General features: G+C 39.0%; 1 protein-coding gene across 1 annotated transcript in view; it reads left to right on the top strand.

Moving 5' to 3' along the window:
* Nucleotides 1-3,924: 3,924 nt before the first annotated feature.
* Nucleotides 3,925-13,311, top strand: part of abhd3 (abhydrolase domain containing 3, phospholipase) — a 39,651-nt gene continuing 30,264 nt past the window's right edge. Inside the window, exon 1 of the mRNA XM_034183894.1 lies at nt 3,925-4,198. Coding sequence (XP_034039785.1) covers nt 4,037-4,198 — 162 coding nt within the window. The 5' untranslated portion in view covers nt 3,925-4,036. The remainder of the gene's footprint in view (nt 4,199-13,311) is intronic.

Here is a 13,311-nt window from a genome sequence, read left to right as displayed (position 1 = left end):
CCAAGGCCTATTTAAATACATTTGCATGTTTAAATAGGGGTGTGGACAGGGAGGAGTTTGGTACTTCTGCACGTGTGCTTAATTCTACATTCTGTGGGATGTATAGAAGACATCAGGTTAAACATATCCCGGCATGCCTTAACCCAGCCACTACACCCTGCTATTGAGGTGGGCGCCATTACGGAGGTATTACCTAGATTTAAAGAATTTGATAGTATCTCACTAGGCATGCTGACAAAACTCATAATGTCAACAAAAAGCACAACCTGTTTATTTGATCCAGTATCAACAAAACTGTTTAAGGACCTGTGGCCCAATCTTGGGCCGACTGTGCTGGAAATTATTAATCTTTCTTTAACTTCTGGATCTGTCCCTAAATGTTTCAAATCTGCAGTGATTAAACCATTACTTAAGAAACCTAATTTCGACCCTAGTGTATTGAAAAATTATCGGCCGATACCAAATCTATCATTTTTCTCTAAAATTCTGGAAAAAGTGGTGTCACGGCAGCTCGTAGACTATCTTACTGAGAATAATCTCTTTGAGCCACTGCAGTCTGCTTTTAGAAAATATCATTCCACAGAGACGGCTCTCACTAAGGTGGTGAATAATCTTCTGCTTACAATGGATTCGAACACCACTATGGTTCTGTTGCTGTTAGATCTCAGTGCTGCATTTGATACAGTGGATCATCATATTCTACTTGATAGGCTGGAAAATCATTTTGGGATTACTGGGAGTGCCCTTGCATGGCTGACGTCATACTTGACCAGTAGTTCTCACTGTTTTGTACAGTAACACTACCTCTAAACTTAGTGACATGAAATTTAGGGTTCCACAGGGGTCTGTCTTAGGCCCCCTGCTTTTCTCCCTTTATATAGCACCCCCTGGGCACATATTGCAGCGTTTTGGGATTACCTTTCACTGCTATGCAGATGATACTCAGTTATACATGCCGATAACTGCTGGTAATCTCGTTCACATAAAATCCTTAGAAGATTGCCTTGCAGCAGTGAGAAGTTGGATGTCTAGAAACTTCCTACTTTTAAACTCTGATAAGTCTGAAATGATGGTTCTTGGTCCAGTGAGACATCTGCATCAATTTGACCAATTAACGCTCAGCCTCGGCTCATGTGTCATACATCACACTGACAAAGTGGTAATTTTTGATCCTTCGTTGTCCTTTGGCCTCCACATTAGAAATATTACTAGGACTGCTTTCTTCCACCTGCGAAATATAGCGAAGATTTGTCCCATCCTGTCTATGGCTGATGCTGAGACCCTGATCCATGCATTTATCTCTTCTAGATTGGACTACTGCAATGTTCTATTTTCTGGTTTACCGCAGTCTAGCATTACTACAACCACATTACACCCATTTTGGCATCCCTTCACTGGCTTCCTGTCCCAGTGAGATCAGATTTTAAGGTTCTGCTACTAACCTATAAAATTATTCATGGACTGGCACCTCCTTACCTAGCTGACCTAATTAAACCTTACATACCGGCCCGGGCTTTACGTGCTCAGGGTGCAGGACTACTTTGTGTCCCTAAGGTGAATAAAACATCTGCGGGTCACAGAGCTTTCTCTTATTGTGCCCCTGTTCTGTGGAATGATCTTCCTGCGTCAAAAAAACAGTCAGATTCTGTGGAGACTTTCAAGTCCAGACTTAAGACGCACTTATTTTCCCTTTCATATGGCTAGCATACTGGTACAGTTTTGTTTTACGCTTTTTACTCTTTTAATTCATTTATTAGTAATTGGAGCGGGCTGCGGCCTCAACTTTACCTAAATTCTGGGTCTTATAGTGAAGTTTAGGGCTAGTGGCCAGCGAATCACCTTAGTATTTCTTCTGTTTTTCTTGTTGTTTAATGCTGGCAAATTATGCAGTATTTTTGTCTTTCTGATGCCTGATTATGTTTTTCTATCTGTTTAAGGTGCAGCTTCATCCAGAGATGGGAGTTGTATTTGTGTTGGCGATTCTCCTGTCCTGTGCGCCAATAGCATTTCTTGTATATTCGTCCGTGAATTGTTCTGTGAATTGTTCTGTAATTTATGTTTGCAGCATGGCCCAAGCAGAGGGTCACCCCTTTGAGTCTGGTCTGCTTGAGGTTTCTTCATCAGAGGGAGTTTTTTTCCTTACCACTGTTGCTCTGGGGGTTGGTAAGGTTAGACCTTACCTGTGTTAAGCGCGTTGAGGCAACTCTGTTGTGATTTGGCGCTATATAAATTAAAATAAATTGAAATTGAATTGAATGTACAAAAGGAACATGCTTGGATCCATGTGTATGCACACTTTGATTCATTTGAATTTTTTGTGCTTATGCCAGTTTCTGTGTTTTGGTGTACGCCATGTTTCATTAGGAAATCCACACAAGTCTTTGTACATGAGGCCTCTAGGGTCAGAAATGTATACAAAGACTGGATTGTGTCATTTTGCCAAATCAGTTGATACCCACTTACTCCTTTTTTGATATTTGAATTGTTTTTATATTATCTATTATTATTATTATTTAATTTTTTCGCAACCCAAGTAATTTTTCATACTGATGTTCCTTTCTGATATGAAATATTCTTTAATATATGCAGGAGCAATTGACTTTACTGTTAAGTGTAGGTCAAAACGTACAATATTTTTCAGGTTTATGTAAGATAAAGTGTTGTGCTAAAGAGTTTGACACCTTAAAATAAAATGTTAAAACTTCTACTCATATTTTCAAACATTGTTGAATAAACAAATCAATTAACGAGTTTCAAGACAACTTCAAAGAAAACATACAGCGTCAACTAAAAAATATGTAAAGGTGAGGAGTGGTTACATGTTTATTATACTCACAGTGCATCTGAAAAGTTTTCACAGCACTTTGTTTTTCCAACCTTTGTTATGTTGCAGTCTTATTCCAAAATGGAGTAAATAAATTTTTTTCCCCTTCAAAATTCTACTCACAACACCCCATAATGACAACATGATTTTTTTTATTTCTGCAAATTTATTAAAAATAAAAACCTAACATTTCCATAAGTATTTATGTACATATGTTTAATAAACACGTGTTTAATAAATGGCTGTGGCTATATGTGCGGCGGCCGTATCCATAACTCTCATTTGGCTATTCGCACAGCAAGACTCTGGTAGCAAAACTTGGAACTACTTGTATAAACAAACATACTGCATTCAAGATGTCATAACTCCTTTAATATTTTTCGATTTTGACGATTTTTTTTTTTTTATTCGGCCGTGTCCATAACTGTCATTTCACTATTCGCACGGCAAGACTCTGGTGGCAAAAGGCCGATCCTATTCTAATGGCGGCCGTGTCCATAACTCTCATTTAATGCAGTATGTTTGTTTATACAAGTAGTTCCAAGTTTTGCCACCAGAGTCTTGCCGTGCAAATAGCCAAATGAGAGTTATGGACACGGCGGCCGTGCGAATAGCCACTTCTTTAATAAATTTGCAACCACCCCCCCCCCAAAAAAAATTCACATTGTCATTATGGGGTGTTGTGAGTAGAATTTTGAGGGGAAAAAAAATGAATTTCATCCATTTTGGAATAAGGCTGTAACATAACAAAATGTGGAAAAAAGTGAAGCACTGTGAATTCAGAGTTATGAAAAAAGTTGTGGAAAAGATGCAGTGGCTTTGAATTAAAAATCTGTTCAAGACAAACATATTAGATATTATATAAAGTATTTGAAAGTTTGTCTTGTAATTATGAGGTAATAAGTACATATTTTTACTTTCAAGCTGTAAATTGTGAGTTTTCTATTTAAACAAATTACAAATCAGACAACATTATAACTTTTCCAGCCAAATTTGTGACAAATGTATTAATTTCTACGTCAGTGTAGAACAAGAAGTCACGCTTGTTTGATAATGTCATAGCCGGCCAAACAGCGCCACCATCTGGTCACACGTGGACAAAGCGCGGAATATCAGGACAGTTTATTCACACAGAGATCGCTGGCACACAGACTGCCGAATATTAACCGAGCCGGTCGCTGTCGTCATTGCTGTCCGGGAGAAAACCTTGCAATGATCTTGCTGGACTGGAATTTCAACGTTTTGACCAGGGACCTGTCGTATTATCTGGAGAATCAGGTGAAAGTAGGAATATTCGGTTCGGGAGTCGGACTGTCTCTGGTGCTGGGCTTTAGCGCCGCATACACCTGCTACTATTTGATTTCAGTAGCGAAGGTAACTTTTAATGATTATGAGATGCACTCGGGGGATATTTTGTGTTGAGAGCGGGGTTTGTTTTTTGTGTGTGTGTGTGTGTGTGTGTGTGTGTGTGTGTGTGTGTGTGTGTGTGTGTGTGTGTGTGTGTGTGTGTGTGTGTGTGTGTGTGTGTGTGTGTGTGTGTGTGTGTGTGTCTTTCTGAGCAGAGCAGCATCTCTGCCAGACGGCTGCGGATGGAGATTTCTATTAAAACACATTTGGAACCCTGTCGAAGCTGCCGCATCTCAAAGCGAAATATAACAAACAGTATACACATATTAATAACAACTAAATACATATGCATGACAAGGTATCAATATGTAGCAAGATATTCCTACATTTTCGTGTTCACTTTCTCGGGTTAAGCTAGGCTAACTGTAGCTTAAAATGCCGGTAGCCCCCTGCTAGCTAAATGTGTTATATAATTGCGCGACCTGTTGACAAAGTTAAAATATTAATAGAATAGTACTTTTAATATATGTCGTTGTCTTTGCTTTACTATAGAAATGTATTTTAAAAGGAAGAACCTCAGAGTATGCAACAAAATTCAACTTTAAAAAATTAATTAAGCATATAGAATACAGTAGATGAGAGTAAATATTTGTATTAAAGGGGTATTATTTTTGTTTTTACTTTTTTGCCGTTTTGTATTTGCTTATAGTTTGGGGTCAAAATTTTCTCAAATTCAACAGTAATAAAAAACTGTAGAAATTCTCTTGCTTAAGGAAAATTTTTGGCATGAAACATCTCCTTTTTGACTTATGTGCCATATGTCATTAAAAAGTTTCCAGTTTGCCCTATTGAGGTTTTAAATCCCGCAAAATCTTATAAAACCTTCAGAGGTCGCAGCTCTGCCAGATGTCATTAACAAGTGAGAACTGCATTGAGTCGGTCTGCTAAGACAGTGCTTTAACCGCTGCACACGGACAACAGCATTAACATCGCAACGTAACACTCTTTGTATATTGTGCATAAAACTCTTGTGAATATAGTATCTGGGTTTATAGACATTGTTATTGTGTTTGTTTTATGTAAACATGTAAGAAGCTCAGGATGTTTCTCTGATATTTTCAGTGGGAGCTGCTGTGAGCCGCGATTGCTTCCTGTTCATGTCGTTCTGGGGGAAAGTGAAGTTTGCTCTTTAACGTCCTGCTTATTGTCCTTTACAACACTGTTCATGCTGTTTGTTCCAGAGTAATATGTATATAAAATGTCTGATTCGGTTTGCGTTTATGAAGATCCACGCAGGTTTAAACATAGCAGACACGGAATATTTGTAATATTTGTTTTATCAAGTTTTCAGGGTCTCATGCATGCAGTCTCTTATTAACGTGCTGAAAAGCATAAAAAAATACATTTTGGTGGTATAATGTTCATTTGCAATTGTCATCATGTGGATTCTCTGTTGTTACCTCCGCCAAGGAGATGTTTTCGGTTGCGTTTCTTTGTTTGTCTGTCTCTGTTTGTCAGCAGGATAACTCAAAAAGTTTTGAACGGATTTTGATGAAATTTTGTGGAGTGCTTGGAAATGACAAGAGGAACAAGTGATTAAATTTTAGTGGTGATCCGGATTACGATCCGGGTCCAGGAGTTTTTTTAAGGATTCTTCACCATTGAGGGATAGGGGGAATTTTGACATTCTAGTTTCTAACTCCACAAAAACGAGGCAGAAAGGCTTGAAAAAAATTAGGGTGTAACATAGTCAAATGTTCTATCAAACAACAAAGTTTGGTGATGATCGGATCTGGATTCCGGATCTGGTGATCCAGAATATGCAAAAATATAGGGAAAATGGAAAATGTGTCAGTGTGAGGTGACAAATGAAGCTAGAGATGCACAACTAACACCAAATTGTAGCTGAATCTGTACTGATTCAGTAAGGTGTCATCAGGTTTGATGTAGCTTCAAATGTTATGGAGCTAGATCCAGAAGAAAACCGCCATTACCGAAAAATCGTTTTTATACAATAACTTTTGAACTAATAAAGACATAAAAGTGATTCCAAGTTCTGTTGGTATGTTTTCATGGTCAAGGATGTCAAATGTAAAGGAAAGAAAAGTGTATGTATCATAGTTTGGGTTGTAACACTGAATTGTTGAATAGATCACTGTGCCAAGGAGGGAATCTCTTTAGTGTCAGTAACCCTATGGCCTTGTTTAGAGAAGTGTTTCATAAATGTTAAAAAATTCATATATTTGCAGTTTAGTTGAATAATAAATTGAATTTTGTCTCTTATTTGTTTTTCAGATGACAGTAGCTTCTGGGGAAGGTGCAAGTTGCAATAAACTGTGATGCCAAGCACTAAGGATACATGCTATCCAGTCACAGCAGATGAAACTTTTTTTACTACTGAGCAAATATCATTGTTAGACTTTTTTAGGTTCAGTGATTCCACGGCGTGTAGATGTTATGGTGTCAGTGACCCCATGGCCTTGGCGGAGGTTTGCATTCTCTGAGTGCTTCTAGTTTAGACTGCAGCAACTTTCTGGCACGCAAGGGATTATGGGATATCTCAATAGGGCAAATGGACTGCTCTGTGAGAGACACTCACTTGTCTAGCACCTAGCTGAGACGTGTGCACATCATTTAGGAGAGGATAACTCAACTGTTCTAGGCAACCCAGTCTCACAGCAATTTGTGGCAGCATTACGAAAAGTACATTAATCTATGGGTTCATGACGAGGGAACGAAAATGAGATGCTTTTTGTGATGGGGGCATGAAATGGGGGTCTGGGGAGTTAGACTTAGGGGAGGGTAGACAGTTTGGCTATGGTTATGGTTAGAGTTAGGAGAAGGGGAGGATTATAAATAGCAAAAAAAAAAAATTAAAACTGTATCATGAAAATGTGGCACTTTTTGTCACGGGGGCACAAAAAAAATGTGACACTGGGCTGGTTCTAGACTAATATGACCCCAGTGAACAACTTGGGATATGTGCCAAAATCTCTATCCGGGACGAACAGGCCGAAAATGACCACACCCTTTTTCATCCTGAGTGTTACTTCAAATAGCTGTATTTTCTAAATTGCAGCAGCTAGAGATTTTCCAAGGTACTCAATATGTTCAGAATGACCAGTATATGTTTAGAAGGGTCATAGAAGAGTGTAAAATTTCTGATTTTGATATTTGGGGGAGGTGTTGGGCTTGAGACCAGAAGATCCTCGGTTCAAATCCCAGCCTGACTGGACCCCTGTGTAATTCTTTCTCAGGTGGCTAATTGGTTATTTCAAAAGAGTAATGTCTAAGGAGTAGTTGTGCCAAATTTGATGCTTGTATCACCATTTGCAGGATTCCGCTCCAAATATTCTCTTATCTGCTGCATTATATAGGATTCAAAAAGTGTCAGTTAAGAAATATGCCACAAAACAAACAGTGGTTTTTGAAGGTCACTGGCACCCCGTATGAGGAATCACACTCAATTTTTTTATCTACCAGTTGAGAATTGAGAACGGATATGTTAGTTACCCCCTGGCAGATCCCGAGCAGCCGGGAAAGCAGGCCGACTGGGTGACTGTGAGGAGGAAGCGTAGCCCTAAACAGAAGCCCCGTGTACACCGCCACCCCGTTCACATCTCTAACCGTTTTTCCCCACTCGACGACACACCCGCCGAGGATCAAACTCTGGTTATTGGCGACTCTGTTTTGAGAAATGTGAAGTTAGCGACACCAGCAACCATAGTCAATTGTCTTCCGGGGGCCAGAGCAGGCGACATTGAAGGAAATTTGAAACTGCTGGTTAAGGCTAAGCGTAAATTTGGTAAGATTGTAATTCACGTCGGCAGTAATGACACCCGGTTACTCCAATCGGAGGTCACTAAAATTAACATTAAATCGGTGTGTAACTTTGCAAAAACAATGTCGGACTCTGTAGTTTTCTCTGGGCCCCTCCCCATCAGACCGGGAGTGACATGTTTAGCCGCATGTTCTCCTTGAATTGCTGGCTGTCTGAGTGGTGTCCAAAAAATGAGGTGGGCTTCATAGATAATTGGCAAAGCTTCTGGGGAAAACCTGGTCTTGTTAGGAGAGACGGCATCCATCCCACTTTGGATGGAGCAGCTCTCATTTCTAGAAATCTGGCTAATTTCTTAAATCCTCCAAACCGTGACTATCCAGGGTTGGGACCAGGAAGCAGAGTTGTAGTCTTACACACCTCTCTGCAGCTTCTCTCCCCCTGCCATCCCCTCATTACCCCATCCCCGTAGAGGACGGTGCCTGCTCCCAGACTACCAATAACCAGCAAAAATCTATTTAAGCATAAAATTCAAAAGAAAAAATAATATAGCACCTTCAACTGCACCACAGACTAAAACAGTTAAATGTGGTCTATTAAACATTAGGTCTCTCTCTTCTAAGTCCCTGTTGGTAAATGATATAATAATTGATCAACATATTGATTTATTCTGCCTAACAGAAACCTGGTTACAGCAGGATGAATATGTTAGTTTAAATGAGTCAACACCCCCGAGTCACACTAACTGTCAGAATGCTCGTAGCACGGGCCGTGGCGGTGGATTAGCAGCAATCTTCCATTCCAGCTTATTAATTAATCAAAAACCCAGACAGAGCTTTAATTCATTTGAAAGCTTGTCTCTTAGTCTTGTCCATCCAAATTGGAAGTCCCAAAAACCAGTTTTATTTGTTATTATCTATCGTCCACCTGGTCGTTACTGTTTCTCTGTGAATTTTCAGACCTTTTGTCTGACTTAGTGCTTAGCTCAGATAAGATAATTATAGTGGGCGATTTTAACATCCACACAGATGCTGAGAATGACAGCCTCAACACTGCATTTAATCTATTATTAGACTCTATTGGCTTTGCTCAAAAAGTAAATGAGTCCACCCACCACTTTAATCATATCTTAGATCTTGTTCTGACTTATGGTATGGAAATAGAAGACTTAACAGTATTCCCTGAAAACTCCCTTCTGTCTGATCATTTTTTAATAACATTTACATTTACTCTGATGGACTACCCAGCAGTAGGGAATAAGTTTCATTACACTAGAAGTCTTTCAGAAAGCGCTGTAACTAGGTTTAAGGATATGATTCCTTCTTTATGTTCTCTAATGCCATATAACAACACAGTGCAGAGTAGCTACCTAAACTCTGTAAGGGAGATAGAGTATCTCGTCAATAGTTTTACATCCTCATTGAAGACAACTTTGGATGCTGTAGCTCCTCTGAAAAAGAGAGCTTTAAATCAGAAGTGTCTGACTCCATGGTATAACTCTCAAACTCGTAGCTTAAAGCAGATAACCCGTAAGTTGGAGAGGAAATGGCGTCTCACTAATTTAGAAGATCTTCACTTAGCCTGGAAAAAAGAGTCTGTTGCTCTATAAAAAAGCCCTCCGTAAAGCTAGGACATCTTTCTACTCATCACTAATTGAAGAAAATAAGAACAACCCCAGGTTTCTTTTCAGCACTGTAGCCAGGCTGACAAAGAGTCAGAGCTCTATTGAGCTGAGTATTCCATTAACTTTAACTAGTAATGAGTTCATGACTTTCTTTGCTAACAAAATTTTAACTATTAGAGAAAAAATTACTCATAACCATCCCAAAGACGTATCGTTATCTTTGGCTGCTTTCAGTGATGCCGGTATTGGTTAGACTCTTTCTCTCCGATTGTTCTGTCTGAGTTATTTTCATTAGTTACTTCATCCAAACCATCAACATGTTTATTAGACCCCATTCCTACCAGGCTGCTCAAGGAAGCCCTACCATTATTTAATGCTTCGATCTTAAATATGATCAATCTATCTTTGTTAGTTGGCTATGTACCACAGGCTTTTAAGGTGGCAGTAATTAAACCATTACTTAAAAAGCCATCACTTGACCCAGCTATCTTAGCTAATTATAGGCCAATCTCCAACCTTCCTTTTCTCTCAAAAATTCTTGAAAGGGTAGTTGTAAAACAGCTAACTGATCATCTGCAGAGGAATGGTCTATTTGAAGAGTTTCAGTCAGGTTTTAGAATTCATCATAGTACAGAAACAGCATTAGTGAAGGTTACAAAGGATCTTCTTATGGCCTCGGACAGTGGACTCATCTCTGTGCTTGTTCTGTTAGACCTCAGTGCTGCTTTTGATACTGTTGACCATAAAATTTTATTACAGAGATTAGAGCATGCCATAGGTATTAAAGGCACTGCGCTGCGGTGGTTTGAATCATATTTGTCTAATAGATTACAATTTGTTCATGTAAATGGGGAATCTTCTTCACAGACTAAAGTTAATTATGGAGTTCCACAAGGTTCTGTGCTAGGACCAATTTTATTCACTTTATATATGCTTCCCTTAGGCAGTATTATTAGACGGTATTGCTTAAATTTTCATTGTTACGCAGATGATACCCAGCTTTATCTATCCATGAAGCCAGAGGACACACACCAATTAGCTAAACTGCAGGATTGTCTTACAGACATAAAGACATGGATGACCTCTAATTTCCTGCTTTTAAACTCAGATAAAACTGAAGTTATTGTACTTGGCCCCACAAATCTTAGAAACATGGTGTCTAACCAGATCCTTACTCTGGATGGCATTACCCTGACCTCTAGTAATACTGTGAGAAATCTTGGAGTCATTTTTGATCAGGATATGTCATTCAAAGCGCATATTAAACAAATATGTAGGACTGCTTTTTTGCATTTACGCAATATCTCTAAAATCAGAAAGGTCTTGTCTCAGAGTGATGCTGAAAAAACTAATTCATGCATTTATTTCCTCTAGGCTGGACTATTGTAATTCATTATTATCAGGTTGTCCTAAAAGTTCCCTAAAAAGCCTTCAGTTAATTCAAAATGCTGCAGCTAGAGTGCTGACGGGGACTAGAAGGAGAGAGCATATCTCACCCATATTGGCCTCTCTTCATTGGCTTCCTGTTAATTCTAGAATAGAATTTAAAATTCTTCTTCTTACTTATAAGGTTTTGAATAATCAGGTCCCATCTTATCTTAGGGACCTCGTAGTACCATATCACCCCAATAGAGCGCTTCGCTCTCAGACTGCAGGCTTACTTGTAGTTCCTAGGGTTTGTAAGAGTAGAATGGGAGGCAGAGCCTTCAGCTTTCAGGCTCCTCTCCTGTGGAACCAGCTCCCAATTCAGATCAGGGAGACAGACACCCTCTCTACTTTTAAGATTAGGCTTAAAACTTTCCTTTTTGCTAAAGCTTATAGTTAGGGCTGGATCAGGTGACCCTGAACCATCCCTTAGTTATGCTGCTATAGACGTAGACTGCTGGGGGGTTCCCATGATGCACTGTTTCTTTCTCTTTTTGCTCTGTATGCACCACTCTGCATTTAATCATTAGTGATCGATCTCTGCTCCCCTCCACAGCATGTCTTTTTCCTGGTTCTCTCCCTCAGCCCCAACCAGTCCCAGCAGAAGACTGCCCCTCCCTGAGCCTGGTTCTGCTGGAGGTTTCTTCCTGTTAAAAGGGAGTTTTTCCTTCCCACTGTAGCCAAGTGCTTGCTCACAGGGGGTCGTTTTGACCGTTGGGGTTTTACATCATTATTGTATGGCCTTGCCTTACAATATAAAGCGCCTTGGGGCAACTGTTTGTTGTGATTTGGCGCTATATAAAAAAAAAATTGATTGAATTGATTGATTGATATGTCAAAGTTGGCCATTTTTACTATATTCTAATGTCACACAATCTGAGGCCATTTTGACATCAAATTTTGAACTGACCAAATTTCAAGTAAAATTTTGCCTGATGGGAAAAACTGACTTTGCCATTCCTAAGCAGTCTATCTGAAGGGTATATGGTGAATCGGTCATCCAGCTACCCCTGCATGATTTTCTCTGAGACAGCTCATTAAAGACAGTAACTAGGGGATTTGATATTTCCCCAGAAAAGGTCACTTTGCTAATTTACACTGCAATATGCCACACTACAGACACTAAAAACATTTAGAAAAACATATTTCCTAAATTCTGCTACACAGGGAACAGCAATACAGGCGTTGAGGATTGAGAACGTTCACTTTCAGAATCGGCTTTTTCACTCTATATTTCAAGTTAGAGGCAGCAAGCATGGCCAAAAGTGGATCATTTTAAATATTGTCTAAAGTTGTTCGGAATGTTTTATGGAGTGAAAAAATGTTATGGGTCCAAGTTTTTATGATTGTTCTTCACTTCTGGAAAGTTTCATGGAAATCGGTGATAGTCATCCAGCCAACTTCTCTTTTTCTGCATGATTTTCTCTGAGACAGCTCATTAATCACTTAAACCTAACTTAAACTTAAATTGCAGAATTTCACAAAACTGACAAAATTTTGTTTCTCCTGAAATCCAAATGTTATAATTTTGGTTTGTTTTTGAAACGTTTTGCAAAATTACAACTCATTTTAATGAAGAGAACATGTTTACCTGGGGGGAATTCTGTAACAAATATTGTTTTAACAGGAGGAAGTGCGTGTGTGCATGCACGAGGTTTTGTAATTACAGGAAATTACCTTTGACCTTGTGTGATGCGTGTACATGGGTCATGCACACGAACATCCATAATATGTCTTGTAAATCACTTCAGAGGTGTTATCTGCTTAAAGAAGCAGTATTTTTAGATTTAGTAGTGTTTATTCCTCACTAACTTTTAGAAAATATGTGAGAAACATATACAGTTGTGCTCAAAAGTTTACATACCCTGGCAGAATTATTATTATTATTTTTTTTGCCATTTTTAAGAGAATATGAATGACAACACAAAAACTTTTTTCACTCATGGTTAGTGGTTGGGTGAAGCCATTTATTGTCAAACAACTGTGTTTCCTCTTTTTAAATCAAAATGACAAGAGAACTATCCAAATGAACCTGATCAAAAGTTTACATACCCCTGTTCTTAATACTGTGTATTGCCCCTTTAACATCAATGACAGCTTGGAGTCTTTTGTATTAGTTGTGGAAGAGGCTCTCTGATGGTAAAGCTAACACTGAATATGTTTCGGACTTTATTTACATCAATTACAAAGAAATACAAACAGTATGGCACTTTATGGTAAATCTGCATGGAGTAGACAGTTATTGAAAACTGAGTGACTGTACAAGAAGTAGAAGAGTGAGGAAAGCCACCAAGACACCCAGACAACCCAGAA

This window comes from Thalassophryne amazonica, chromosome 12, assembly GCF_902500255.1.
Source record: "Thalassophryne amazonica chromosome 12, fThaAma1.1, whole genome shotgun sequence".
NCBI lineage: Eukaryota > Metazoa > Chordata > Actinopteri > Batrachoidiformes > Batrachoididae > Thalassophryne > Thalassophryne amazonica.
The sequence above is the reverse complement of the archived record's forward strand: the minus strand, read 5'-3'. Positions and strand labels throughout refer to the sequence as shown.